This window comes from Pleurodeles waltl, chromosome 6 (genome assembly GCF_031143425.1).
Source record: "Pleurodeles waltl isolate 20211129_DDA chromosome 6, aPleWal1.hap1.20221129, whole genome shotgun sequence".
NCBI lineage: Eukaryota > Metazoa > Chordata > Amphibia > Caudata > Salamandridae > Pleurodeles > Pleurodeles waltl.
In genome coordinates this window covers 1,502,075,768-1,502,102,604 of record NC_090445.1, presented here as the reverse complement: position 1 = coordinate 1,502,102,604, position 26,837 = coordinate 1,502,075,768, and the positions used below count along the sequence as shown (strand labels likewise).

The 26,837-nt window shown below is 46.0% G+C and overlaps 1 protein-coding gene across 1 annotated transcript in view; it reads left to right on the top strand.

The window, feature by feature from the left end:
- LOC138300996 (glutamate receptor U1-like) overlaps positions 1-26,837 on the top strand; it is a 229,767-nt gene that overhangs the window by 169,084 nt on the left and 33,846 nt on the right. The window contains exons 4-6 of the mRNA XM_069240982.1: positions 5,829-5,860; positions 7,749-7,805; positions 10,194-10,373. Coding sequence (XP_069097083.1) covers positions 5,829-5,860; positions 7,749-7,805; positions 10,194-10,373 — 269 coding nt within the window. The remainder of the gene's footprint in view (positions 1-5,828; positions 5,861-7,748; positions 7,806-10,193; positions 10,374-26,837) is intronic.

The window sequence follows — 26,837 nt, the reverse complement described above, 5'->3', positions numbered from 1 at the left end:
AAATTAAAAATAATAGGCAAAATATTGCCAAAGGCAAGCCCGACTGCACCCGTCCGCGCCTTGACCGCAAACAGTGCCAGGAACCCTGGATCTCCTTTAAACCACCCCCTGGACTGCCTCCGTTATGACTCCGAGACCCTCCTCCACCTCAAGGTCAGACATCTCAACAACTGTTGCACCATCTCCCCCAAGGACACCCAGAGACCTTTCACTTGCAGGAACTGCAACTTCAGCACCAACATCAACAAACTCTCCACTCACAAAGATACCAATAACCTCCACAACCCCATCAACTGCCTGCTCCTGAACATCCACTCCCTCCACAAACATGCCACCGAACTCTGGGACCTGATCGACACCACCCGACTTCGCCTTCCTCACGAGACCTGGACCAACCCCACCTCGGGTCCAGACATCGCCATCGCCATTTCCGACAGTTACAGCATCCCAAGGAGGAACCGGCCCTCCCGCTCGGGTGGAGGACTTGCCATTGTGCACAAGTCCTCACTACGTGTCAAGGCCATCCAAGAAGAACACTGCACCACTATGGAACACCTTCACTTCCTGGTACACTCCAACCACAACTCCTCCCTCTGCGGCACACTGGTGTACGTGCCACCTGGCCCCGCACAGCTTTCATAGACAACGTCGTAGACATCGCTACCCCCCAGGCCCTGGCGTCAATCGACTACCTGCTGCTCGGTGATCTGAACTTCCACCTCGAGGAACGCACCGACCCAAGCACTACCGCTCTATTCGACAACCTCGTCACCCTTGGCCTCAGACAGCTAGTCTCCATACCCACACACATCGCAGGACACACACTGGACCCCATCTTCACCTCAAGCGACCAGATCACCATTCAAGACCATCTCCACCTCAAACTGGACCGACCACCGCTGCATACACTTCACAATCACTGCACCCAGCAGCAGCACCCGGACCTCCAGGACTCCCCACAGGAAATGGAATGAAATTACCAACAAGCAACTCACCTCATTGCTCGCCAAATCCCTCCCTCCCCCTCTGACGATGCCAACACAGCAGTATGCAATCTCAACGCATGGATCACCAAATGTGCTGACACTCTAGCCCTTCGCCCCTCTCCAGCTGACATCGGCCAAACACGTACCTAAGAAGGGCAGCTGGCTCACCACCAAACTCCAAAAATCTAAGCGTACCCGCAGATGTTTAGAGAAAAAATGGACACAGCAAATCTAGCACAGACCTCACCTCATTCAAAGCCACAACCGCAACCCACCGATTAAAAATCAAGAACGCAAGGAAGGACACACTCCGGGAGTGCATCAACTCCTCCACACACAACTCAAAGGAACTCTTCTCAGTCATCAACGAGTTCACAGATCCCCCCTCTGAAGCCACCATCATCCCCTGTCACAGGACTTCTGCGACAAACTCGCCTCCTTTTACCACCACAAGATACAGGACATCTACCACATCCTGTCACCTGGAACTGGAACCTGTGACCGACCCACCCCCAAAATCTGTCCAGACCATCCACAACTGGTCCAAGCTCACCACAAAGGAAACAGTCAACATCCTGAACAGCACCTATTCTGGAGCCACCTCAGAGCCCTGCCTACACCACATATACATCGGAGCCAGCCCATCCATCACCCCCAAGCTTCGTAACACAATCAACTGCTCCATCAGCACGGGCACCTTCCCTGAAGACTGGAAACATGCTGAAATGCGCCCTCTCCTGAAGAAACATTCGGCCGACCCATCAGAACTTAAGAATTTCCAGCCCATCTCGTTGTTAACCCACCAAAGTACTAGAGAAAGCAATCAGGGCACTACTACGGAATTTCATCGAGGCCAACAACTCCCTGGACAGCTCCCACCCTGGCTTCCGCAGCAATCACAGCACGGTGACAACACTGCTGGCAGCCACTGACGACATCCGATTACTCCTAGATCGCGGCCACTCTGCAGCACTCATACTCCTCGACCTCTCAGCAGCTTTCAATGCAGTCTCCCACAGCTCTCTGCACACCAGACTCCACGACATAGGAATCTGTGGAAGAGCCCTGGAATGGATCCACTCCTTCCTCTCTGGGAGGATGCAGAGGGTCAGACTCCCACCCTACACCTCTAGACCCACAGGAGTCAACTCTGGAGTCCCCCAAGGATCCTCACTGAGTCCCACACTGTTCAACGTATACATGGCCCCTCTTGCTGCCATCATCAGAAGCCACGGTATGAACATCGTGTCATAGGCCGATGACACACAACTCATCATTTCCCTCACCAAAGATCCGGACACGGCCAGAAGGAACTTTCATGCAGGAATGAAAGCTGTCTCCAAGAAAAATGCCTCAAGCTTAACTCTGACAACGCGGAGCTCATCATTTCGGAAATGCCACCTCCGCCTGGGACGACTCCTGGTGGCCCACATCCCTCAGCACCCCCTCCTGCACAGACCGAGCATGCCCGCAACAAAGGTATCATCCCCGACTCCTCCCTATCTATGACTCGCCAGGTAAACTCTGTCGCCTCCTGCTGCTGGCACACACTCCGCAAACTCCGGAAGATCTTCAGTTGGAACCCAGCAGACTGTTACAGGACAGTCACCCACGCCTTAGTCATGAGTAAGCTTCACTACAGCGACGCCCTCTACGCCAGCACCTCAACTAGGAACATCAAAAAACTTCAACTCATCCAGAGTGCCACCGCCATACTCATTCTGGACCTCCCTCACCGAGAACAAATCTCCCAACACCTGAGGACCCTCCACTGGCTACTGGTCAAGAAGCGAATCACAGTCTTGAACAGCGAATCACCTTCATGCTTCTCACTCACACGTACAAGGCCATACACAACGCACCACCACTACCTGAACCACTGCGTCTCCTTCCACACTCCTGTCAGATCCCTTCTCTCAGCCGAGATGGCCCTGGCCACCGTTCCTCGCATCCGCAAAACCACAGCCAGAGGACCATCTTTCACCTACACTGCAGTAAAGAGCTGGAACAACCTCCCCCTGCACCTCAGACAAAGCCCGTTGCTCACCATCTTCAGGAAGAACGTCAAGACGTAGCTCTTCGGATGAGCCCTCCCCTCTCCCCCAGCACCTTGAGACCCTCACGGGTGAGTAGCTGCGCTTTACAAATACTGATTGATTGATACATATATATATATATATGTGTATATATACATATATATATATATATAGAGAGAGAGAGAAAGAGGTATACTCATATACATAAAAAAAAAAAAACAATATGCAAATAACGTATCAAATAAAAGACACTAAAAATATTAATAATATTAGTAAAAGATAAACAATTGTTACAAAAACATACATCAAATTATTTAAAAAAGAAAAACAATACAAAACCAAAAAAAATTAAATAGAAGAAAATACAAATTATTTAATTTTATAAATAATTGTAAAATTCTGTTTTTTAATTAAATAAATATTAACAATTCTAACAGAACAATAGTAGGTAAACGTTGGAAGCTGAAGAAGTCAGATTTACTGTATCCACTCCCACTTATACTACAAGATGGAAAGCGTTGGACTTGACAGGGTACAAAATTCTGCTCACACTCCAAAGTGAGAAAAAACAGGAGTGTTTTGGAGGGGATGCATTTACCATTCCCACTTCAGCATAAATAACAGTAGGGAATGTGTTGGGCTCTAAAGGGGTTATGTAAATTTCCTATTCCACTCTGAACAAGAGTAGTGGAAATTTTGGAATTTGGAGGCAACAGATTTATTATTCCCCACTTCCACATAAACAGAAGAAGAGAAAGTGCTGGACTTTGGGTTAGATATACTATTCACGCTCCAATCTGACCAACAGTAGGAAGGGGTTTTACTTTGGAAAGATTAAATATACAATTCCCACTGCAACATAGTAAAAAACAGGGAAAGTGTTGAATATTGGAGGGGTTCGATTTTCTATTCCTACTCCAATCTGAATAACAGTATGGAAAGTTTACTATTTCCACTGCCATCTGAGCCACAGTAGGGAAAGTATTGGACTTTGAAAGGGTTAGACTTTCTATTCTCACTCTCATCTGAGCCACAGAAGGGAAAATGTTGGATTTTGGAGAGGTTAAGTTTACTATTCTCATTCTCATTCCTAATTAAGCAAAAACAGAAAAAAGTTTGACTTTGGAGGGGTTAGATTTGATATTTCCATTAACTGTGAGCAACTGTAGGGAATGCATTGGATTTTGATGGGTTAGATTTACTATTCCAACTACAATGTCAGCGAATACAGAGACAGTGTGGGACTTTGGAGAGTTTACTTTGGTATATCTACTCCAACATAAACAGCAGTTAGGAAGGATTTGCACTTTGCTTGAGTTAGATTTACATTCCCCCTTCAATCTAGAAACTGTAGGGAAAGTGTTGGACTTTGGAGGAGTTCGATTTACTATTCCTACTCCAATTTGAGCAACTTTAGGGAAAAGGTTTAACTTTGAAGGGGTTAAATTTACTTTTCCCACTCCAATCTAAGCAACATTAGGGAAAGTGTAAAACTTTGGAGGCGTTAGAATTTACTATTCCCTCTCCAACCTGAATAACAGTAGGGAAAGTGCTGTACTTTGAAGGGATCAGATTTACTATTCTGACTCCAATGCACGCAAATGCAGGAAAACGTCGGACTTTGGACAGATTAGATTTACTATTCCCACTTCAATGTAAGCAAAATTAGGGAAAGTAATGGGTTTTGCAGGTGTAAGATTACTATTCTAACTCTTATTTGCTTTTTTAAAAGATTTACACAACATTTAAAAGAAAACGTATCCATTAAATATAAATCAGAGTCAATTAAAATCTAAAAATACAATTCTGTATTACAAATAAATCTAAATAAAGAAATAGAAAAAGTTGTGAATACTTAAAAACATAACCTCTTTTTCTAGTACCCCAAAACACCAATACGCAACTGAAATTAACAAAAAAGATTAAAAATTGATAACAATTAAAAAATATAAATATTAAATTAAGTAAAACAATTGAAATCGAAACAATTAATAAAAAATCATTCAAACTATTTTATAAGTATACAAACTGATTAACCAATTAACACTGAATAAAAAAAAAACATAAAATAACAACAAACTAATTTACAAAATGAATCATAATACAATAAATTAAAATATATAAAAAATGTACAACAAAATAAACTCAATAATTTACATTTTAAATAACTTCGCTCCATAATCCCCTACAAACCAAACAACCAGTTAAAAAGGTAATTTTTCTCAATGAAATAATAAGTCCCAAGAAAATATTGTTACAATTTGTTTCACTTTTTGTATAATGCTAACAAATGTGCACTGTTATCAAGTGTTTATCAGCAACGTACAGCTCATTGTGTGAGAGGTTCTGTGCCCGCTTTCTCTCGTTCTATTTTTCTTGTTGCTTTTGGTTTTAATTCTTTTTATTTGCATCTTTGTAGTTTCTACTTCTTTTTCATGCTTTGATTTATTTTATTATCCTTTGGTTTTGCCTCTGTGTATCTGTGTTCCTTTCCTAACAGGTTCACGCCTCCCTTCTATATAATCTTCCTTTCTTCCTCTTTCCTCCTTCTTTTATCTTTCATTCCATTCTTCTTTTCTTTACTTTCTTCCTTCTAAAATTCCTATCTTTCTTTATTCTCTTTCTTTCTTTCTTCTTTCGTTTTTCCTTTCAATTCTTATTTTCTCATCCTTTCCTTCAAGCTTTATTGCAAAGTCTGTGAAGTCCTTGCATCAATCTCTCCTAAATATCAAAATCAGAACAACACATCTTTGATAAGAGACTTTATGAAATACAACTTCCATAAGTAACTGTTCATTCTTTGTAGGTGCTGAAGAAAAGAAAGGTGGTGCTGAGGAGGTATGTTCCCAAAGTTTTTACTAGACATGTCTATTCAAAATTGTACACGAGCTTCAGTTGCATTGCATCCTTTCCTGCACACATGCTTGTGATAAATGTGTTCATTTGCTATATGTTTCTTAGCTTTCCCTTTTTCAGAGAGTCGATAGAAGGTACCATTGGCTTATTTTTGCTAATGCCAGTCTGAATGCCCAAATATGAGTTATGTGTTTTGCTGAGCCTTTCTACTGACATACACGTGTGTGTGTGTGTGTGTGGTTGTGTAGCTCATAACTGTTAAAATACTTTTTGAAGGAAGTGTTCTGAAGCGGTTATTTTTGGCCCCATAGAGAACCCTAAGGTGCAGCGTACAGATAGCAGTCATCCAGGGGGTAGATCATATCCTGCAGATCACTGACCCTTTGCCATTTCGTTCTACTTCACCTCGCAGTGGTCTTTGTCACCATTAACCAGAAAATTCTACTTGACATTCTTGCTCATAGAATAGTATTTGAAATCACATTTCTGAAGTGAATCAAATTCTACCTGGTAGAAAGAACCGGGTTGGTGCAATGGGTTCTTCCAGGTCTATGCACATCCATGTGACAAGCGGTAGCATTCAGGGTCCCAGTCCCTCACCTGTAATCTTTGATATCTGCAGAAACCCTTGGAAACCAGACTGGCAAACACAGATGTCAACATCCAGCAATACAATGATGACAGTCAACTATACTTAAGAATCACATAAGGGCAGAAATATGCAGACTTGTCTTGCACCTGTCCAAGCAAGGAAATCCTGTAGCAGGGTAAATCTGATTACAAGGCCATGTCCAAAGTTGATTCAGCAAAATTAACTTGGAAAACATAACCCATGACTCACGGCAACCTCAACTTGGAAACATGTAGGGCCCATAAAAAAGTTACCTGCCATTGCTCTGTAAAGAGAAGTCCTTCCTCCTGAAGGAAAATATCAGAATAACTGTAGACACTATAGTCCTTACCAAATACCCTGCTCACCTGCACCCAAGAGATATACAGGTGACCTGAAAGGCATCCTCCAGGCAGTAAAGCACCTTAAAAGTGACATCGAGGTTCAGGGGTATAATTACTCCACTACAAAAACGTCCCTACTGCGTGAATCCACTCCAGGACCAGCTGCACTGTGAACAAGGCAGCCAGTATGAACACACCACTATATTTGGCTGGCTCGGGCAATGCATCAAGAGAAGTTACTGAAGGCTAGTTTTAGCAGACTGGGTACCATAACATGCAAAATACAAAAACAAGAACTTTCTCTTGCCATACCCTAAGAATTTGCATCGCCATTCCAGTGGAAGTTCGACAGGCATCCTGTGCTTCCTGAGTAAAACTTAACACCCTGCTCTTCCTTGAAGCAAAATCTCTAATCACCATGCACCAGCCTACCTGGCCTTCTTTGCCTCTCTGGTCCCCTTGTTCACTTCCATCTTTTTTATAGGGCATCCGGCACATTCTTTCCCCCATTTTTAAGCGATGACATACCCCTTAATTGTATAGCATTCTGTTGCTATTTAGCTGAGTTTGTGCTTTCTAAATAGTAACATCCATAATTAAGCACAAAACCCGTTACTTTTTCAGTCCCATTGGCTTGGAGTTCTTCTGTGTGGGCTTCCTGTTGCTCCATAAATGTATGGCAGGAAGAGAATTTATCGGTACAATTAAAATTTGCATGTTGATATTATCTCTTTATCTATTTAATTGAGTTCGATGCTAGGATGTCCAACTAGGATTGATGATAAGATTTTAAAATGACCAACTAAGCCTTTGCATTAATTTAGAACTTTTGATAGAGAAACATTAAAGTTGACTATTTATATTGCTTCTCATCAATTAAATCTTTCACTTTAAAATGTTTTGCTTCTGCCTGCAGGCTGACAAGATTGCTGCAACGAGGGCTCAGCAAACATTGACCGTTACAACTATCTTGGTGAGTGGCATAAAAAGCAGGGATTCAGCTCTGGGCAACTCGTGATGGCTGTTTAAACTTATTTTGACAGATCCTGCTGCTTTGTTTTAAGCAGAAGCATCTGGAACACTCGAGTACGGGCTGCAAAGGCATGTGGGCACTGGAGCTTCTTGCCGAAAATGTCAAGTGCGCTTTTTGCTCAATCAGGCCCATGGACTCCAACCTCATTGTCATTTAGAGGACAGGCGACATATAGTTCCATAAAAGTCATTAGATCAGATGTGCAGTGTCATTATCACTCTTCAATGCAGGCTTAGGTCAGTTACAGCTCATTAACCTACAGTAAAGAATTAGGTGGCATCTCCTTGCCACGTTCTATCATTCCAGATTGCTTTTGCACTGCATCCATGCCACAACAGTTTGCTTTATAGAGGTTGGTTGCATGCAGGGAACTGCAGAGGAAGCCTTTCTACAGTATTCCACCACAGTTGTATAACACACAGCATGATTCCACCAGCTCACAGCACTAACCCATCCTCAGCGCAGATAACGCACAGCAGCAGCCTCCATGCTAGTAAGGCTGGAGTTTTATAGAGAATGAGGACATAATGTGACCTACAGATTGAACTGCAAATTGCTGCACTACCTCACATGGGTTTACTACAGTACTGCACTAGATCATAAAGAACACCATGCTCCAGAGACAGATAAATGCACAGCAGCAGTCTCTGAGTCAGCAGGACTTCACTTTTATGCAGGATTGGGGCTCTCAGCACACTTTTCATACTCTGCTACACAACATTGTATTGCCAGTTTTAAAATAAAGAACATGATGGTAAAGTCACATCAAGCACTGCTGTCAAGAAACGTACTGAAGTATTTGTCACTATTATGGATCTTTTGGATTTTTTTGATATCTACAATTTTTTGCCTCTGTGTTTTTGGCTATATTTGGGAATAAACCAGCATTCACAATTAAAATATATATATTTTAACAGATAGGTCTCATCTATGATTAAGGTTATTGGGGCCTGATGTATCATTCTTAACAATAGTGATTACCTAATTGCGATGTTTTGGAATCTCAATTAAGTAATCGCTATTGGAATCTATGAAACTCCAGGAGTTTCATACTGCGATTCGCAAGAGCTCGCAAATGGACCTACCTTATTAATATTCATGAGGTAGGTCGCAATTTGCGAGCCACTGCGAATGGCTACAATCACAGGGATGGTGACCTGCTGGACCCAGCAGACCACCATGTCTGGGATTGCTTTTCAATAAAGTAATCTTTTTTTTTTAAATGCAGCCTGTTTTCCTTAAAGGACAACGAGATGCATTTAAAAATGGAAAATTAAAAGTCTTCTTTTCATTTTTTAAGAGTAGGCAGTGGTGCATGGGACCAGTGCCTGCTCCTAAAAAACATTTTCACATTAATTCACAAAGGGGAAGGGGCCCCTTGGGGATACCCGTGCCTCTTTGTGAATGCAACTGCGATTGTTTTGCGACTGCATTCATGGTCAAAAAATAATCAAACATCCCTTTGTGATTCTGTATTACGAAGGGATGTCCTTGACATGCCCCTTCCTAATACCGAATCGGTATGTAGTCGCAAATTGGACTTGTTACATACAAAAATGCATTTTTGCAATCGCAAAAATGTTTGATATATCTGGCCCTTATTTGCCGGGTCAATGTATTTTAAGCTTGGTCTCTTATATATGAATAATCAAAGAAAGAAGTGTTGTGCCAAATGTGCAACATCCAAGACAATTGCTCCACCACCTCCTAAGTTCCCATTTCTGATATTTTAGTGTGTTAGTTGCACTCCCTCAAAACTTTGTTGTCACTGTTAGTCATTTTAAACACCTCTATTTACCTTTGGACACATGAAAAAATCTCTAATATGGCCATCATGGGTTTACACTCCGTTGACAAGAACTTATTCAACATTCAGAAAGTTCTTCTGATCTCTGCGGGGTGAAACAACAGGAAGTGCTGAAGAAACAAAATAAACCTGGAAGAACATCATCTCATCCAAAAAGCTGCAAGATTCTTCCATGTTTTAAGCTAGATTAGTTTACACCAATTACATGCATGTAATTGATTTGTGTGGGAAATTGATTGGAAGTGGCGGTAATGCTATACAGAGATATTTAATTGCGTTGCTTCCAATCTGAATGGTACTGCATCTTGCACAAATGCCGCCCTGGCTTCTCCTATTCAAAGACATTTTAAAGCTCTGAAAACCACAAGGGGAGCTCTTACAAAAGGAGATATTAATAAAATGGATTAACACTGTATCTCACACAAGAGATGTTATTTTGTTTACACTATCAGTATTAGAAATGCCCTGTCCGTAAAAGCTGCTAGTACATGTGTCTAATGTTAATGAGTCATTTCTTGCAGCAAGCGCCCTTCACAATGGTTAAAGACATCGACTTGGAGGGGTACTGCGTTGAGTTGATGTACGACCTGGCCAAGAAGCTGGGCTTCAGCTTCACCCTCTCCGTCGTGAAGGATGGGAAGTACGGCGCCCAGAACGAAGCTGGCAACTGGTCTGGGATGATTGGCGAGGTTGTTCGAAAGGTGGGTACAAGTGTCAATCCAAGCTTCTCAACCCTACAGGTAGGAAGATGATCAGATTCAACTTCACTGTAGGGTCATGTGCTACTATGAATATAAGGAATGTGGGTCTAGGACACAAGGAACATAACCCTGTATCCTGAACTTGCACCTGTTGAAAATTATGTATAACATTTCATCTTAAAAAGTGTAATCCTGTTTGGAGGTAATAGATTTAAACTATCAATAAGTCTGCCTATTGGAGTTGATTTATCCCAAAACAGATTGAAGCGGCATGAATGCCATGGATGTCTGAATTTTCGCTATTGCTTTGTACGGTGCCACATGGAGAGGGAACTTATGAGTTATCCTTTAAAAATTAAATATCATACAGTGTACATATCTAACAGCAGCATCATTAAAAGCCTCCTGATCAGTAGGCAGTTATCAGTGATATTTCCTCCTTATGTGATCAGTTTATCACGTATTCACTCTCTAAATATTCAGACTGCAGTACCAATACTTCTACTAATACTTATTACTTTACAATTGCTTTACGTTGGTGTAACAAGGATTTGAGCCATCATGTCTGGGTGGCCCTCTCCCTCTACGTAATTATGGGTACTTTTTCTAGACCTGGACATTTGTGTACTTATTTAGTGCATTTGCGTGCCGTGATTTTCTTTTGCTTCCTTATTACACTAACATTTCTGAAATCAATGATTTGTAGGTAAAACCTACAGGACCGGAGACAGTATCCATAATGACCTAGAGTGTAGTAGTTACCCTACCAATATCGGGAGCCTCACCAAGTTAGACCGCTCTTCATCCATCAGGTTTTCTATCCTCTAACAATGGCTTTGGGTCAACATGTTCAGTAAACTAGGTGCAGAGAATTATGCCCAATATTAATGTGTGACAGTTGTTGCAGAGCAAAAGAGAGAGAGGTAGACAATGGAGAAAGAAGAAAGAAAAGGAGTGCATATGGCAATGGTGGTAGAAGCGTGAGACAGAATTAAGTCTAGGAAGCCTTGATGAGCAGCACCCAGAATCAGCACAGGTGTTGGGCTCTTAAGAAAGACATTATGGGGGTCATTATGACCCTGGCGGAAGGCGGAGAAGCGGCGGTAAGACCGCCAACAGGCTGGCGGTCTTTCCTCTGCGTATTATGACCATGGCGGTTACCGCCATGGTCATCCGCCGGTTCTCCGTTCCGCCCGCCGGGCTGGAGACCAGGGTCTCCAGCCCGGCGGCCGTCGCTATACCGCCGGCGGTATTTGGACCCGGCTGACCGCCATCGATTTCATGCGGTTTGAAACCGCCACGAAATCCATGGCGGTAAGCACTATCAGTGCCAGGGAATCCCTTCCCTGGCACTGATAGGGGTCTCCCCCATCCCCCGCCCCCACCCCCGAATCCCTCCCCTACACCCCCCACCCCCCTGCCACCCCCCAAAGGTGGCAGGACTCCACTCCCCACCCCAACCCCCAACATCACAGCACCCATACATACACGACACGCATGCAGGCACCACCAACACACATACACGCACACACACCGACATACATGCCAACATCCACACACACAGTCAGACACGTACACCCACATTCAAACATACACGCACACATCCATACAGACATACCTACAGACATACACGCACTCATTCCCATACACACAACACCCCTGCAAGCATACACGCACTCACACACCCCCTCTACTACACACACACACACCCCCGTGCACGCACACAACACACAACACCCCCCCACCCTCACGGACGATCGACTTACCTGGTCCGACGATCCTCCGGGAGGGGACGGGAGCCATGGGGGCTGCTCCGCCGACACCACACCGCCAACAGAACACCGCCACGCTGAATCACACGACGTGATTCGCTGGGCGGTGTTCTGTTGGCGTGGCGGTGGAGGTGGAGCAACCTCCACTTCCCCCCCAGTATGGCTGTTGGCGGCTCTCCGTCCGTTAAAGGACGGAGAGCTGCCAACGGTCATAATAGGCCGAGCGGCAAACCGCCACCACTGGCGGTCTTCCGCACGGCGGTCCCTCGGCGGTCTTGAAAAAAGACCGCTGAGGTTGTAATGACCCCCTATGTCTCTGCACTTATTTTTTTTAACTAATAAGAAAATGGTTATAGCAACATTTGGCAGATGTGAGACTTGGAACTATTTTTATAGGCCTTTGAGTAGATTGTTTTGGAGGAAAGCTGACTTCAAGGCAGTGAATAAGAAACCTGTACATTTTATTTGCCATTAGAGAGTTACACTGAGAGAGGCAAAGAGCACAAACTGATCCACTCTCCAAAGCCCTTTTTCTGCTTACCAATTAACTGGCAATCTCGACATTGTCTCCTGATTTGTCTCACAAGCACAATATCAATGTTTACATGTCAGTCTCCTAAATGGGAGACTTATAATAGTGTAACACTAAGAAAAACATAGGGGTGCATTCACTAAAATGCTGTGCTGCAGTCGGTAAGACGGAGAGAGAAGGAAAGCAAATCTACAGAGATATGACACTTTCCTACTCTCTGCCCAATGCTGGCTCAGAATCAGGCTTACTAGTGCCGCACACACACATTTGAACCATAGTGATAGGGTGTCTGGGGTAGTCTAGCTAGATTTTGTACTGGAAGGGCAGCCTTCTCTCACAATTTTCGATGCTTAGACTAGCTTTGAAGCTTTTCCTCCTTTGTAAGTGTGCTGTACAATGCAGAACACATGCAAAATTGGATTAGAAAGGAGACATAAAAGCATTTCTCTTCGATATCCCCTAAGTTAAAAGGGAGTTATTTTTTTATGCAAAACCCTGTCTACTGCTTTTAGTAGATAGGATTTTGCATCATAATCCATGGGGTGCATGGGAATGCATCGAATGCCTTCTTAGGACAAAGTAAAGCAAAACATAGCTAGACACTACTGTGAGTTACTTTTAGTTGCCTTTCCAGCGCAAAACACGTTTTGGCCAGGAAAAAAATTGGAATTAATATTTTGTGCTGATATGTGGCAATTTTGGGACATCAATTCGATGCAACGATGCAAACTGTTAGTAAATATAATCCACAGCATCCTACAAATGTAGAGAGACATTTGAGGGTAAAGTAAGAGAATATAATTTCATACATCAAATTTTAGAATGATTAATACACTTACGGGTAACTGAGCCTTGGTTAAGTCATACTAAAGCACTACCACTTTTGCTCATAACAGTCTTAGGTTGGGTTTTTGTCTCAGCCAGAAAGGGGAGTTTTGATGAGTGTCAGATCAAAAGAGAATGTGGCTTAGCTACAATGACTCAAAGCTGCTCAACAAAACTATGGTCTTCTAAAAAAAAAAACTGGAAATCAGCAAGAAGGAACGTTGCTTCATTGCGATGAGGCCATTCTATCTATGCAACAATTTCCAAAAGTATGTACCCAGCATTCACATTGAGTGTGTCCTCACTACACAATTATTTATTTATCTTTCATTTAACACCGAAAATGGAACTAGATTCATGAACGAGAAGGTTGAGAATTATGTCTCACTCCCTGAGGCCAGGAGAGATCTATGGGCCAGATGTAGCAAAGGGTTTTACCCATTTTGTGTCTATGGGAAAATGTGTTCGTACATATGGCCCTATGTCTGCTAAGTAACAACCCAAACCTTCTCAAACCTCGCTACATTGAGAGGTCATAGTGATCATGGTGTTTACATCAGAATCACTCTGATCTTATAAATCATAATTCCCCATAACTCTAACTTTGTAAAGGGTTCATATAAAAACGTATGCCTGCAAGGTTATATCCAGATTATGATTTTATTGTTTCACCACCAAACATTCCAGAAACAGAATTGTTTAAAAACCGAAAGAAGGGCTCAGAGTTGGTCTTGTGCAGTAGAACACTGACTATAAAATATGTTTTATTCAGCAAAGAAGAGAAGGCATTTTAGGTGAGGTTTACTTCATCGGAGGCAGGGGCAGATTTATTGAAAAGTGGCGCAGTGCGGTGCAGCGCCAAAATTAACAGCGCTGCGTCACTTTAGAAACGCAGAGATGCGCCGTATTGAACTGAATACGGCGCACCCCTGCATTTTCCCCTGCGCTGCCGCTAAATTTAACTGCCAGCGCCAACACAGGCATCCTTGCACAACTGTGCAAGGATGTCTGTGTTGAGGGGTGTGATTGTTTATGTGCGAAAAGGTGTCCCTTCCTGCACATAAACAATCACTAATTGCGTTTTGGCACTTCTGTGTGTGCTGCACAATGAGGCATACACAGAAGTGCCAAAGCGTCATTTTCAAAAGATTTTTTATGCGCAGGAAGGGACACCCTCCCACACATTACCAATCATTTCTGACATTTTGCTTTTTCTATGCGTGCGGCAGAATGCAGCACGTATAGAAAAAGCAAAAAATGAGGAGGATTAAAAGTATTCCTCCTCGTTGCTCCCTGCTAAACCCACCCCTGGGGGTGGAGTTAGATTTTGGTGCTGCCTCAGATTTATGTGATTTCATAAATCTGAGGCAGCATCAAAATGCAATGGGTGTTGCTGTGGCACGCCCACAGCAACACCCATTGCACGCCCCTTCCACGCACAGTACTGCGTGGGAAGGGGCCGTATTTTCAGGGGGGCGTTAAGCCACAAAAAGTGGCTTAACACCACCTTGTAAATACGGCGCTGTGCTCAAGGTCACAGGAGAGTCACAGAAAGTGACGCTCCTGTTGCGCTAGGGCTGTATAAATACGGGCCGCAATGTCTGAAAACTTAGGGCCATATTTATACTTTTTGACGCAAAACTGCACTAACGCAGTTTTGCGTCAAAAAAATTAGCGCCGGCTAACGCCATTCTGAAGCACCATGCGGGCGCCGTATTTAATCAATGACGTTAGCTGGCGTTAGCCGCCGGCGCTGCCTGGTGTGCGTGGAAAAAAACAACGTACACCAGGCAGCGCCAGCGTAGGGGGATATGGAGCTTGGGCGCCAAAAAATGGGGCAAGTCAGGCTGAGGCAAATTTTTCGCCTCAACCCGATTTGCGCCATTTTTTTCGACTCCCAACCCCCATAGAAATTACTCCTGTCTTAGCAAAGACAGGAGTCATGCCCCCTTGCCCAATGGCCATGCCCAGGGGACTTATGTCCCCTGGGCATGGTCATTGGGCATAGTGGCATGTAGGGGGGCACAAATCAGGCCCCCCTATGCCACAAAATTTGTTTTAAAAAATACTTACCGGAACTTACCTTAATGTCCCTGGGATGGGTCCCTCCAGCCTTGGGTGTCCTCCTGGGGTGGGCAAGGGTGACAGGGGGTGTCCCTGGGGGCATGGGAGGGCACCTCTGAGCTCCTTCCGAGCCCACAGGTCCCTTAACGCCTGCCTTGTCCAGGCGCTAAAAAATGGCGCAAAAGCGGCCGTACGTCATTTTTTTTGACCCGCCCACTCCCGGGCGTGAATTTTGCCCGGGAGTGTAAATACGGCGCACATGCCTCGGAGTCAATTTTTTAGACGGGAACGCCTACCTTGCATATCATTAACGCAAAGTAGGTGTCCACGCTAAAAAATGACGCAAACTCCATGGACTTTGGTGCTAGACGCGTCTAACGCCAAAGTATAAATATGGAGTTAGTTTTGCGTCGGAATTGCGTAAAAAAAAACGACGCAATTCCGGCGCAAACAGAGTATAAATATGCCCCTTAACCTCTGAGTCAGGGGTCCAGAAGGGAAAAAAGTCTTTGTTACTTCCTTTTAATTGTGATGGGTGATGGAGGTCTAAAGCAGAATCTAGCAGCCCAGGTTACACAATATCCATATTTTTACGCATGTTGTAAGCCAAGACTTTTTGATTTTACAGAAAATATTTGGATAATATACTTATTTGTCTGGGCTTTCACCTACCCCCTTCATTCGTTGGTCTGTTATTTTGTCATTCACATCCTTCTCTCATCCATTACAGGATTAAACATGAGGCATGTTCCCTTGACTTACTCCACTGTGAGGTAAACCATTATGCCCTTTCACAATGGTCATAAACTTCTATGCCAGGGACCACTAAAGGAATGTGTGTTTTTGACATCAAAAAATATTTTTCACTTTCACATGAATGGAGCTGAGCAAGGTGTCTGTCTTTGTTCTAAGATCCAAATCACCATCCAAGCCTTCAAAAAATTTAAAACAAGCAATAGAGAAGTGCTTCTCACAAATGAATAAAGTTAGGAATCATCACTTGTGCAATTCAGGTAACTGTTTTGGGTTGCATCAGAGAGTACTGTGTAACTTGTTCTATTAAAAGAGTCTAATTGGTACTCCAATGTTTACTGTAAGAAGGTAATAACAAAGAACATCACCCTTTCAGCTGCCAACCTCTACGCCAAGGTAAGTGGCATGAATCAATGTTATGCACTGTGAATCACCAGATGATGAGTATAAAGTAAGCACATGCTTTATGAACACCAGCATAGCTTCACTGGTAATCCCCCAATAAGGTTACACAAGCAGTGGCGGAAACAACCAACAAATGAGGAACTCATTAGAACCTACGGCCAAGATCCAATTTCTGTCTGCAATAAGATGGAGCAGCAGGTAACGATCTATAGGCGGGGCCAATAAATTTATGTGATTTTGTAGATACAGGTTTACTGCATCATCATGTATTTACTGCCTTTGCACATAATCATTATCGACTGCAGGAGATTTTAACAAAAAAATTGGTTCTAGTTCAAATGTATCAAAAGTTACTAACAACGCAACAACATGTGTTGCTGCGCAGTGCAGTGTAAGTCCTAGAAGAGATTCATGGGCAGTTTTATGGAAAGTGGTGCTGCACTGAGTGCAGCGCCACTTTCCTTGGGCCCCATAGCACCCCCCTACCGGCACCATGTGTGCGCCGTATTAAAAATATGGTGCACCATGGCGCATGGTAGGGTCAATAGCGTCATCTTTCATGACGCTAGTGATGTACTGTGCAGGAGTAGCACTAAAATATGGGTGCTACTCCTGCAGAGTACATAGGGCCCATTATAAAGAATGTAAGGCCACTTTTAACGCCTGCTCGTCAGCAGGCGATGGCATAAGGAAAGGAGATTTCCTTATGCCATTATCCGGCTCCCCTAACGGGGCAACGGCCCCTTTGCAAACATTATGCCTGGTGCAGGCATACTGTAGTGCAAAGGGTTACAGAGTGGCGCAATGCATGCATTGCGGCACACTGTAAATAAGGCGTGAGGATTTTGGCCGCGTTGGACCACATTAAGGTCAAAATAAATGACGTTAATGTGGCGCAAGGTGGCGCTAGGGGCCTATAGAAATGCCCCTTAATTCTCAGTGTACGCTATGGAAAGAAACCTGACGCTCCGTCTGTTCCCTAACGGGGCGCTGATTTATTGCTGCAAAAGGGGAAAGGTTGGTGTAATCGGTCGATTCTGGCCGCAGTATTGCTATGGCAACAGACATTTCTTCATTGCAGCGGCTGAAAAACATACGATTTGGCCAACATTAATCTGCTTCTCCCTGCACTCGAGAGGAAGCAATTATGATGCCTTGCTTTTTGTTTTTAACTTCAAGGCTTGTTCTTCAGATGCCATCCTTTATTAGATTATAATTCCCTAGTGTGTTTGGCATTGTTTATCAAAATGGGTATTTGATCGCATCATTCGCGAGACTTCCAGTGCTCATTCTTGTGTTTATTTATTCGTGTATTTATCAAGGTATTACACGTAGTCCCACGACTGACTTTTCATTATCCTCACATTGCCACTGCGGCACTTTCATATATAGGAATCAATTTTTTTACATAGTGTTTAGCACAGGACGTTCGCTTGTTTCTTAGCACCCCCACTAATTTGCCGTGTAAATGAACTACGGATAGCCCAAGCCATGAGAGCTACGATAGTATTTTCGTTCTTTCTTTGCATTTTGTCTCTTTTAGTTTTGTGTTTTATCTTTCTAAAACATGACTACAAGTATGCCCAGCAAAAAATACAGTAGTGGGTGAAACAAAGATACTTGACAAGAGATAAATCAGCAATTGTGGTATATGGAAATTAAGTACTTTTCCCAGATTGCACAATTTTAGCTTAATGAAGAAGCTAAGATTAAACAGCAGGGCTCTTATTTCTACAACCAAGCACCAGGCAATATCAAGTATATTACATATCAGATTACAGTAGTTTCTTCTGAGCTCCATTGAGGACAGCGCATTCAGTGGTACGTTTTTATTTTGTAATCAGTTTTATCATTACCACCTGAAAGGGAATGGGCTCCAGACACTATTGATTTTCTTTTGTTCTGGTTTGATATAGGTGTGCATCATTAGAATTCTGTTAGAAAAGGGGTCTCTAGTTGGCAGTCAGTTTACACCCTGTAGGGATGCTCACTCTAGTCAGGGTAACAAAGTCACACCTAAAATAACCCCTGCTCACCCCCTTGGTAGCTTGGCATGAGCAGTCAGGCTTATCTCAGAGGCAATGTGTTAAGTATTTGTACACACCCACACAGTAACACAGTGAAAACACCACAAAAGTACTCCACACCAGTTTAGAAAAAACAGCCAATATTTATACACAAGCAAAGATAAGAATTTTTAACAATTAAATCCCAATAAAGCGCTTAGAAACACAATATCTCCAACTGGGGCTATCACAACGTTGTTGATGGAGTCATTCCCAGCAGTCTGATGCCACCCGCAAGGGAGTGCGGAACCGGTCACGGAGTCGCATGGACCCCCAGGTACAGTACCTTTGAAAAGGATGAAACAAAGATGTTGTTCGGAGTCAAGGCATTGCTGGAGCCAGTGCGGCATTGGTTCCTTACTGCTATTGGGGAGGTGAGGCATCATTTCCTTATTGTGAGGCAGGGGAAGTGAGGAGTCAGTTCCTTACGGTTGCAGGGGCGGTGATGTGGCATCGGTGGCAAGGTGTCAGTTCCTTCCGATCCGACGGGGGTTGATGAATCCGATGAGTCAAGACACAATGGGGTGACCTCTTGGGGTCGCGGTCACACCACGGGGCCACAGGTAGCGTGGCGGAGTCAGGTGTCACGGACATCGGGGGCACGGCACTTGGGACTCAAGATGTCTTGGGACTTCAGAGGCGCCGCAGCAGCTTCAGACCAGCGGTGCCATATATGTGCTGTGAGCCGTGGTCATACACTTCAACAGAGACCATTACTTTGGATGCAGGTAGCGGTGCGGAGTCGACCAGCGGCACCGGTTCTGGAGTTGTCTGGAGTCAATGTGCCTGGTTCTTTTTGTTGTTCACTAGAACTCAATTCCAAGGGAACAGGAACTGGATTTGACACCACTTGCCAAGTCAGCACACTCAGCACGGAAGCCCAGGTGCTGGCAGATGAAGTCTTTGATGTCCCTGGGACATCCAACAAGACTCAAGCTCATTTAAAGCCCTTGGAGAACCTTGTAAAGAAGGATGTAGAAAGCAAAGCCCAGTCCTTTCACTCCCAAGGCAGATGTAGCAGCAGCAGGCCAGCACAGCAAAGCAACAGGCAGATTGGCAGGTCCTCCAGCTCTTCTACCTGATAGAATGTCCTTGGTCCTGAAGTGTTCTGGAGTTGGGGGGGTCAGTAGTCCAATACTTATACTCATTGCTGCCCTTGAAGTAGGCAAACTTCAAATGAAAGTCTTTGTAGTGCACAAGACCCTGTCTCTCCCTGTCCTGGCCCAGACACACTCCAGAGGGTTGGAGACTGCTTTGTGTAAGGACAGGCACTGCCCTATTCAGGTGCAGGTGTCAGCTCCTCTCTCTATTCTATCCGAGGAAGACCGACCAGGATATGCAGGACACACCTCAGCTACCTTTGAGTGACTGTCTAGAGTGAATTCACAAAAAGTCTGACTGTCAGTCTGACCCAGACGTGTATTCCACAGCCAGGAAGAGGCACAGAATGGCTAAGCAAGAAAATGCCCACTTTCTAAAAGTGGAATTTTCAACCTTACAATCTAAAAAACAACTTTACAAAAAGATGTATTTTAAATTGTGAGTCCAAAGACCCCAAACACCACATCTCTAACTGCTCCCAATGGGAAACTGCGCTTAAAATATATTTTAAGGCAATCCCCATGGGAGAGATAGGTCTTGCAATAGTGAAAACTGAATTTAGCAGTATTTCACCATCAGGACATGTTAAACACTCTAGTATATGTCCTACCTTTTAAAAATACACTGCACCCGGCTCATGGGGCTGCCTTGGGCCTACCTTTGGGGTGACTTGCACTCAGTAAAAGGAAAGGCCTGGCAAATGGGTCAAGTGGGTTGAAGTGGCAGGTCTGAGACATGTTTACAGGGATATGTATGTGGATGGCACAAGCCAGCAAAAAAGAACCTCAGCACAGGATCATAACAAGCAGTCAGAAGCCAAAAAGACAGAGTAACCATGCCATGGCCTGACAAGGCTAACAAATTCCATGCCTTTAGTCTTACATCATGATGTAACTCAATGATATGTTGTAGGGCACACTATGAACCAAATGACTTCCAGAATCTTACTATCTCCAGCATTCGAATTGAAAAAGAGTGAAGCTTAACAAAAAGGATGCATTGTCACGCCACCTCCAAATGCTAAAACAGGATAAACAAGTTTTTAAATACGAATAATGTATGAAAACCATTTCACGCAAAAAGTCCCATGACTCAAATTTCTCCCACATCCTGTGTAGGAGCGTATGTACCGCTGGATCTTAGGTGGATCCATCGGCTTTCATTTCCGGCATTCATTTGTTCTATGTAAATGTCACAGGTGTGATGAAAATTGATTGATTGAATGAGTGATTGTTAGACCCGACAGCCTTAGGGTGGTCACCCTTAACTTTTTACCTGCCTCCCTCCACTTTTTTGACACTGTTTTTGCTGGTTTTAGGACTCTGCGCACTTTACCACTGCTAACTTTAAAACATACTGACATTGGCTCATACCCAATTGGCTTAATTAATTTACTTGTAAGTCCCTAGTAAAGTGCACTACAAGTGCACAAGGCCTGCAGATTAAATGCTACTAGTGGGCCTGCAGCACTGATTGTGCCACACACCTAAGTAGCCCCTTAACCATGCCTCAGGCCTGCCACTGCAAGGCCTATGTGTGCAGTTTCACTGCCACTTGGACTTGGCATTTAAAAGTACTTGCTAAGCCTTACACTCCCTTTTTTCTACATATAAGTCACCCCTAAGGTAGGCCCTAGGTAACCCATAGGGCAGGGTGCAATGTAGGTAAAAGACAGGACATATCCCTGTGTAGTTATATGTCCTGGTAGTGTAAAACTCCTAAATTCATTTTACACTTCTGTGAGGCCTGCTCCTTTTATAGGCTAATATTAGGGCAACGCGTATATACTGTTTGAGTGGTAGATTCTGATGTGAAAAGAGTAACAGGGTCATATTTAGTATGGCCAGAAAGGTAATACAAAATCCTGCTGACTGGTGAAGTTGGATTTAACATTACTATTTGAGAAATGTCACTTTTAGAAAGTGAGCATTTCTCTGCACTTAAATCCTTGTAAGCCGTACAATCCACATGTGGCTGTGTTAATTGACAGCTCCCTTCTGCATTTCACTCAGACAACCCTAAACACAGGGTGCTTAATCACACCTGCACACATCTGCATACTAAATGGGTCTTCCTGATTGGAGGGCCTGACACTTACATGTCAAAGGACAGTGGCCTACCCTCACACAATGGACTACCAAACCCACTACTGGGACCCTGGCAGAGAGGACTGTACCGAGCCACTCTTTGAAGTCTCCCCCACTTCAACGGCACGTTTGGGTATATAAACTGGGTTGCTGACCCTACCAACTCCAGCAGTTCTTGACAAGATACCTACTGGGTAAGGAACTCTGAACCAGAAGCTGCAACATGCTAAGAGAAGCTGCCTGGCTGCCCCAAGGACTCACCTGACTGCTTTGCTGAAAAGGACTGCTGCCTTGCTGTTGCCCTGCTGCCTTGATGCCCTCTGGCTCTGCTGAGAAGTGCTCTCCAAGGGCTTGGATTGAGCTTGATTCCTGTTTCTTGAAGTCTCAGGGCCAAAAAGACTTAGGCCCTCATTACAACCCTGGCAGTTTGTTTTAAAGCTCGGTAATACCGCCAACAGCCACTTTAACACTCCGACCGCCACGGCGGTAGCAACAAACACCGCGGCGGAAACCGTCAACAGGCAGGCGGAAGACAATGTACCGCCCACCCCATTACAACACGCCCATCTGCCAGCTTTTCCGGGGCGGTACCAACACCATCAAAAGCATGGCAGAAACAGTACTTGGAAGGAAAACCACTAACCTCTCGACACTCAACGAAGAACCAGGATGCCATGGAGCCCGAGCTGCACTTTCTGCCCATGCTGATGTATCTTCTCGTATTTCAGGAGCACCAACGAAGGTGACGACAACCTCGGTGAGTACAGCACCTAGTAGACAGGGGAGGGGAGGGGTGGGGAAACAGACAGTGACACACACACGCAACACGCAACATCCCTACCCCCACACTCACCCCGACACCATACACACAAACACATGCAACAACATTACACATACGCCCGTAACCCTATGGAAGAACGCAAGGACAAAAGGAATTGAGTCAAATTAGTGTAATATTAGAATTCTAGAGAAATAAGTTCATAAATAAACAGTATGTACAATATATACAATATATTAAAAATGAGGGAACATTTCCACACAAAAATAGTCCGTGGCCCACTGGGCCATAACATATGGGCCAAGCCCACACTTGACTCCTGCCTCAAAATGGAGAGAACACTGCAGGGGCATCAGGTCGAAAACACACAGGCACCTCAAGGGGATAGGGAAGGGGGGGGCACTCATCCGGAAGAAGGTACAACGCCACTGCTCCTGGAGGGGGCTCCATGCCCACAGCGATGTCCTGGGAAGTGCAAGGCCACAGACTCTCAAGTCTCTCCAGTGGGTGATTTGCCCACTTCTTGGTCCTGGGGAGTGCAAAGCCACAGTCTCTCAAGTCTCTCAAGTGGGTGGTTTGCCCACTGCTTGCTCCTGGGGAGTGCAAGGCCACAGTCTCTCAAGTGGGTGGTTTGCCCACTGCTTGGTCCTGGGGAGTGCAAGGCCACAGTCCCTTGAGTGGGTGGTTTGCCCACTGCCTGAGCCTGGGGAGTTCAAGGCCACAGTCTCTCAAGTTGATGGCTTCTTCCACTGGTTCTGGAGAGGGCATTGTGCCCAGTGTGCTTCATCCTGCCAAGGATAGGGTGAGTGGATGCCTTTCTCCATTGGTTCCAGAGGGGGCATTGTGCTCAGTGTACTTCAACCTGGAAAGGATGCGGTGAGTGGATGCCTTTCTCCACTGGTTCTGGAGTGGGCTTTGTGCCCAGTGTGCTTCATCCTGAGAAGGATGCAGTGAGTGGATGCATTTCTCCACTGGTTCTGGAGGGGGCTTTGTGCCCAGTGTGCTTTATCCTGGGAAGGAGGCGGTGAGTGGATGCCTTTCTCCACTGGTTCTGGAGGGGGCTTTGTGCCCAGTGTGCTTCATCCTGCCAAGGATAGGGTGCGTGGATGCATTTCTCCACTGGTTCTGGAAGGGGCTTTGTGCCCAGTGTGCTTCATCCTGGGAAGGATGCAGTGAGTGGATGCATTTCTCCACTGGTTCTGGAGGGGGCTTTGTGCCCAGTGTGCTTCATCCTGGGAAGGATGCGGTGAGTGGATGCCTTTCTCCACTGATTCTGGAGGGGGCTTTGTGCCCAGTGTGCTTCATCCTGCCAAGGATAGGGAGAGGGGATGCATTTTTCCATTGGTTCTGGTGGGTGCTTGGTGCCCAGTGTGCTTCATCCTGCCAAGGATACGGTGAGTGGATGCATTTCTCCACTGGTTCTGGAGTCCATGGACGTGGGGCTGCAGTCCACCTGCCGGCAGCTACGGCTGCACAATGGTGGTAGTGGCGGTGCTGGTGGGGGTGCTGCAAGTGGTGGGGGGAGGCTCCAGCCCTTTCCCTTCAGCCTCGGACGGCTGCCCACTGGGGCTGCTGCTGCTGGCAGTGGTGCCACTTACAGCGGTGCAGGTGGCGGTGCAGGTGGCGGTGCTGGCCGCGGTGGAGGTGCCAGTGGTGCCAGTGGTGGGGGGAGGCTCCAGCCCTTCTCCTGCAGCCTCAGACAGCTGCCCACTGGGGCTGCTGCTGCTGACAGTTGTGGTGCTTGCGGCAGTGAAGATGGTGGTGCAGGTGGCAGTGCTTGCGGCGGTGCAGGTGGCGGTGCTGGCCGCAGTGCAGGTGGCAGTGCAGGCGGTTGTGCTGGTAGCCACCAGGCCTTCGCCTGCAGGCTCGGATGGCTGAAGATTGTTGGCTGGTGTTTTGTGCCCCTTTCTGCCCTTGGCAAATGGTGGTGTCACCTTAGGTCTGGCAGCTGGAGTCTTTTAGATGGCCTTGCTGGGTGGTTGTGGCTCCTTCCCCTTACTGGATGCTGTCCCCTTCTTCACCTTGCCAGGTGGTGGAATTTTCTTTGCCTTGGCAGGGGTTGGTGGCACACTGGCTGGCCTGACGGGTGTCCCCTTTGAGCCTCTGACAGCTGCAGGAACCACAACGGACGTGGACTTGGTGGCTGAGATGCTGGGCTGGGTTTTGTCCACCCTGGCCCGAGGGAAGGACGGGGGGAGGGGTAGTGAACAGGTCAATATTGGCTAGGAAAAGCTTCTTAGGGACATTGGGGCTGGAAGAGGGTGAAGGTTTGAGAGTGGAGGAAGAGGGAGTGGTTGTAGGAGGTGTCAGTCTGCTGTGTTTGGGTGCAGGTGCATGAGCTGGATGCTGTTGTGAGCTGGATGGCTGTTGGGTGGGTGTGTGCTTGCGTTTGTGTACTTTAGGAGGAGGGGATGGTTGACTGCCCAAAAGTGAGGGATCTTAGGAGGTCAATAGCCTCCTCACTGAGGGAAGCAGGGCTGACTGGGGCAGGGCCTGAGGTGCCTGGGGCAAAGGAGATGCCTACCCTCCAGGGTTAGCGGGCACGGGAAACACACTGAGGGGCTGCTGGGAGGGCGGTGCTGATAGAGGGGGTGGCAGCTGTAACTGTTGGAGTGGGCACAGCGGTGTCCGCCACGACATGGAGCTTCCATCGGAGGAGGAGTTGGTGTCTATAGTGTCCCCTCCTGTCTCCGTCGTGGTGCTCCATTCGCCCTCCGTCCCACTGGTGCCCTCACCCTTGGTGGATTCGGCCTCCAGGTCCATGTGGGATGCAGCTCCCTCCATCGCCAGTGCCTCTGCTCTTCCGCCAGATGATGCTAATGCACACAAGGACAGGGTGACAAAACAAAAAGGGGGGGAGAGACAGAGGATACTCTTGGTCAATGCCAGCAACAAACTACCGTTGGTGTACACAACACACAGGGAGCTGCCCTATGCACTAGGCCATGCACTACCAGTTACAATGCTAGTCACCCTCCCGCGGGGGACATGGCATAACGCCATCAGCTGCATATCTGAAACCCACAGGACCCTGCCCAGTAGTAGATGCCCATTAACACCTTGGGTTTGGAGTACTTCAGAGCCTGCCCAAAAAGGGACCTACCCTGCCATGTTCTCCCTGGCCTTGGGGCACCCACAGAACACATCCCCCACCCAGGTAAAAACCTTAACGCACGCCAACTCATGAATCTGAATTATACTCACCCCTTTGTGGCTGCTGTGATGCTCTCAAGCGCCCATCCAACTCCGGCTGGGCCACCGCCAGGATGCAGAACATCAGGGGGCTCAGGGTACGACGGGCACCACTTCCTCGTTGGGAGGCCAGCCCCAGCTGAGCCTCCGCCGTCTTCCTTGCCCAGCGGCACAGGTCCTCCCACTGTTTGCGGCAGTGGGTGCTCCGCCTGTCAAAGATCCCCAGGGTCCACACCTCCTTGGCGATGGCACGCTAAATACCCTTTTTCTGATGGGCGCTGACCTGCATGAAAAATACAGCAGAAAAGGATTAGTAATACCATCCGGACCGTCACAACTCATGGCCCACCATATCCCTCCTATCCAATAAGGCACATAAATTGACCACCGTACATGCAGCACTCTGCCCAGGACACCTCAGCCCCCCCTACATGTGGCTTACACACACAGCACTCCATACATTCATGTCCCACACATCATGCTCACAGTGTACCCACCTGTTTGTCTGGAGGACCATAGAGAAAAGTGTACTGGGGTAGGACCCCATCCACCAGTCTCTCCAACTCCTCAACAGTGAAGGCAGGGGCCCTTTCCCCAGTCACATGAGCCATTGTCGCTCCCAGACACAGGACACAGCAGCACTTGCAGTGTAGGTCCTCTCCTGTTGAAGGTCAGGTAGCAAGTGAGTGAACAGATAGAAAATGGCGGTCACGTCCGCTGTGGTGCCTACCGTCACCGCCGGTGTACATCGCCATTGGCTCCTGGAACCCATAGGGCCAAATGATAACCAATGCGAAGTTGCGCAGTGGTCATCGACCGCCTACCGCAACGGCGCACTATGCAAAAGGAATTACCTCATTTCCACTTGTCCCTCCTCAAAGGTCAGGCA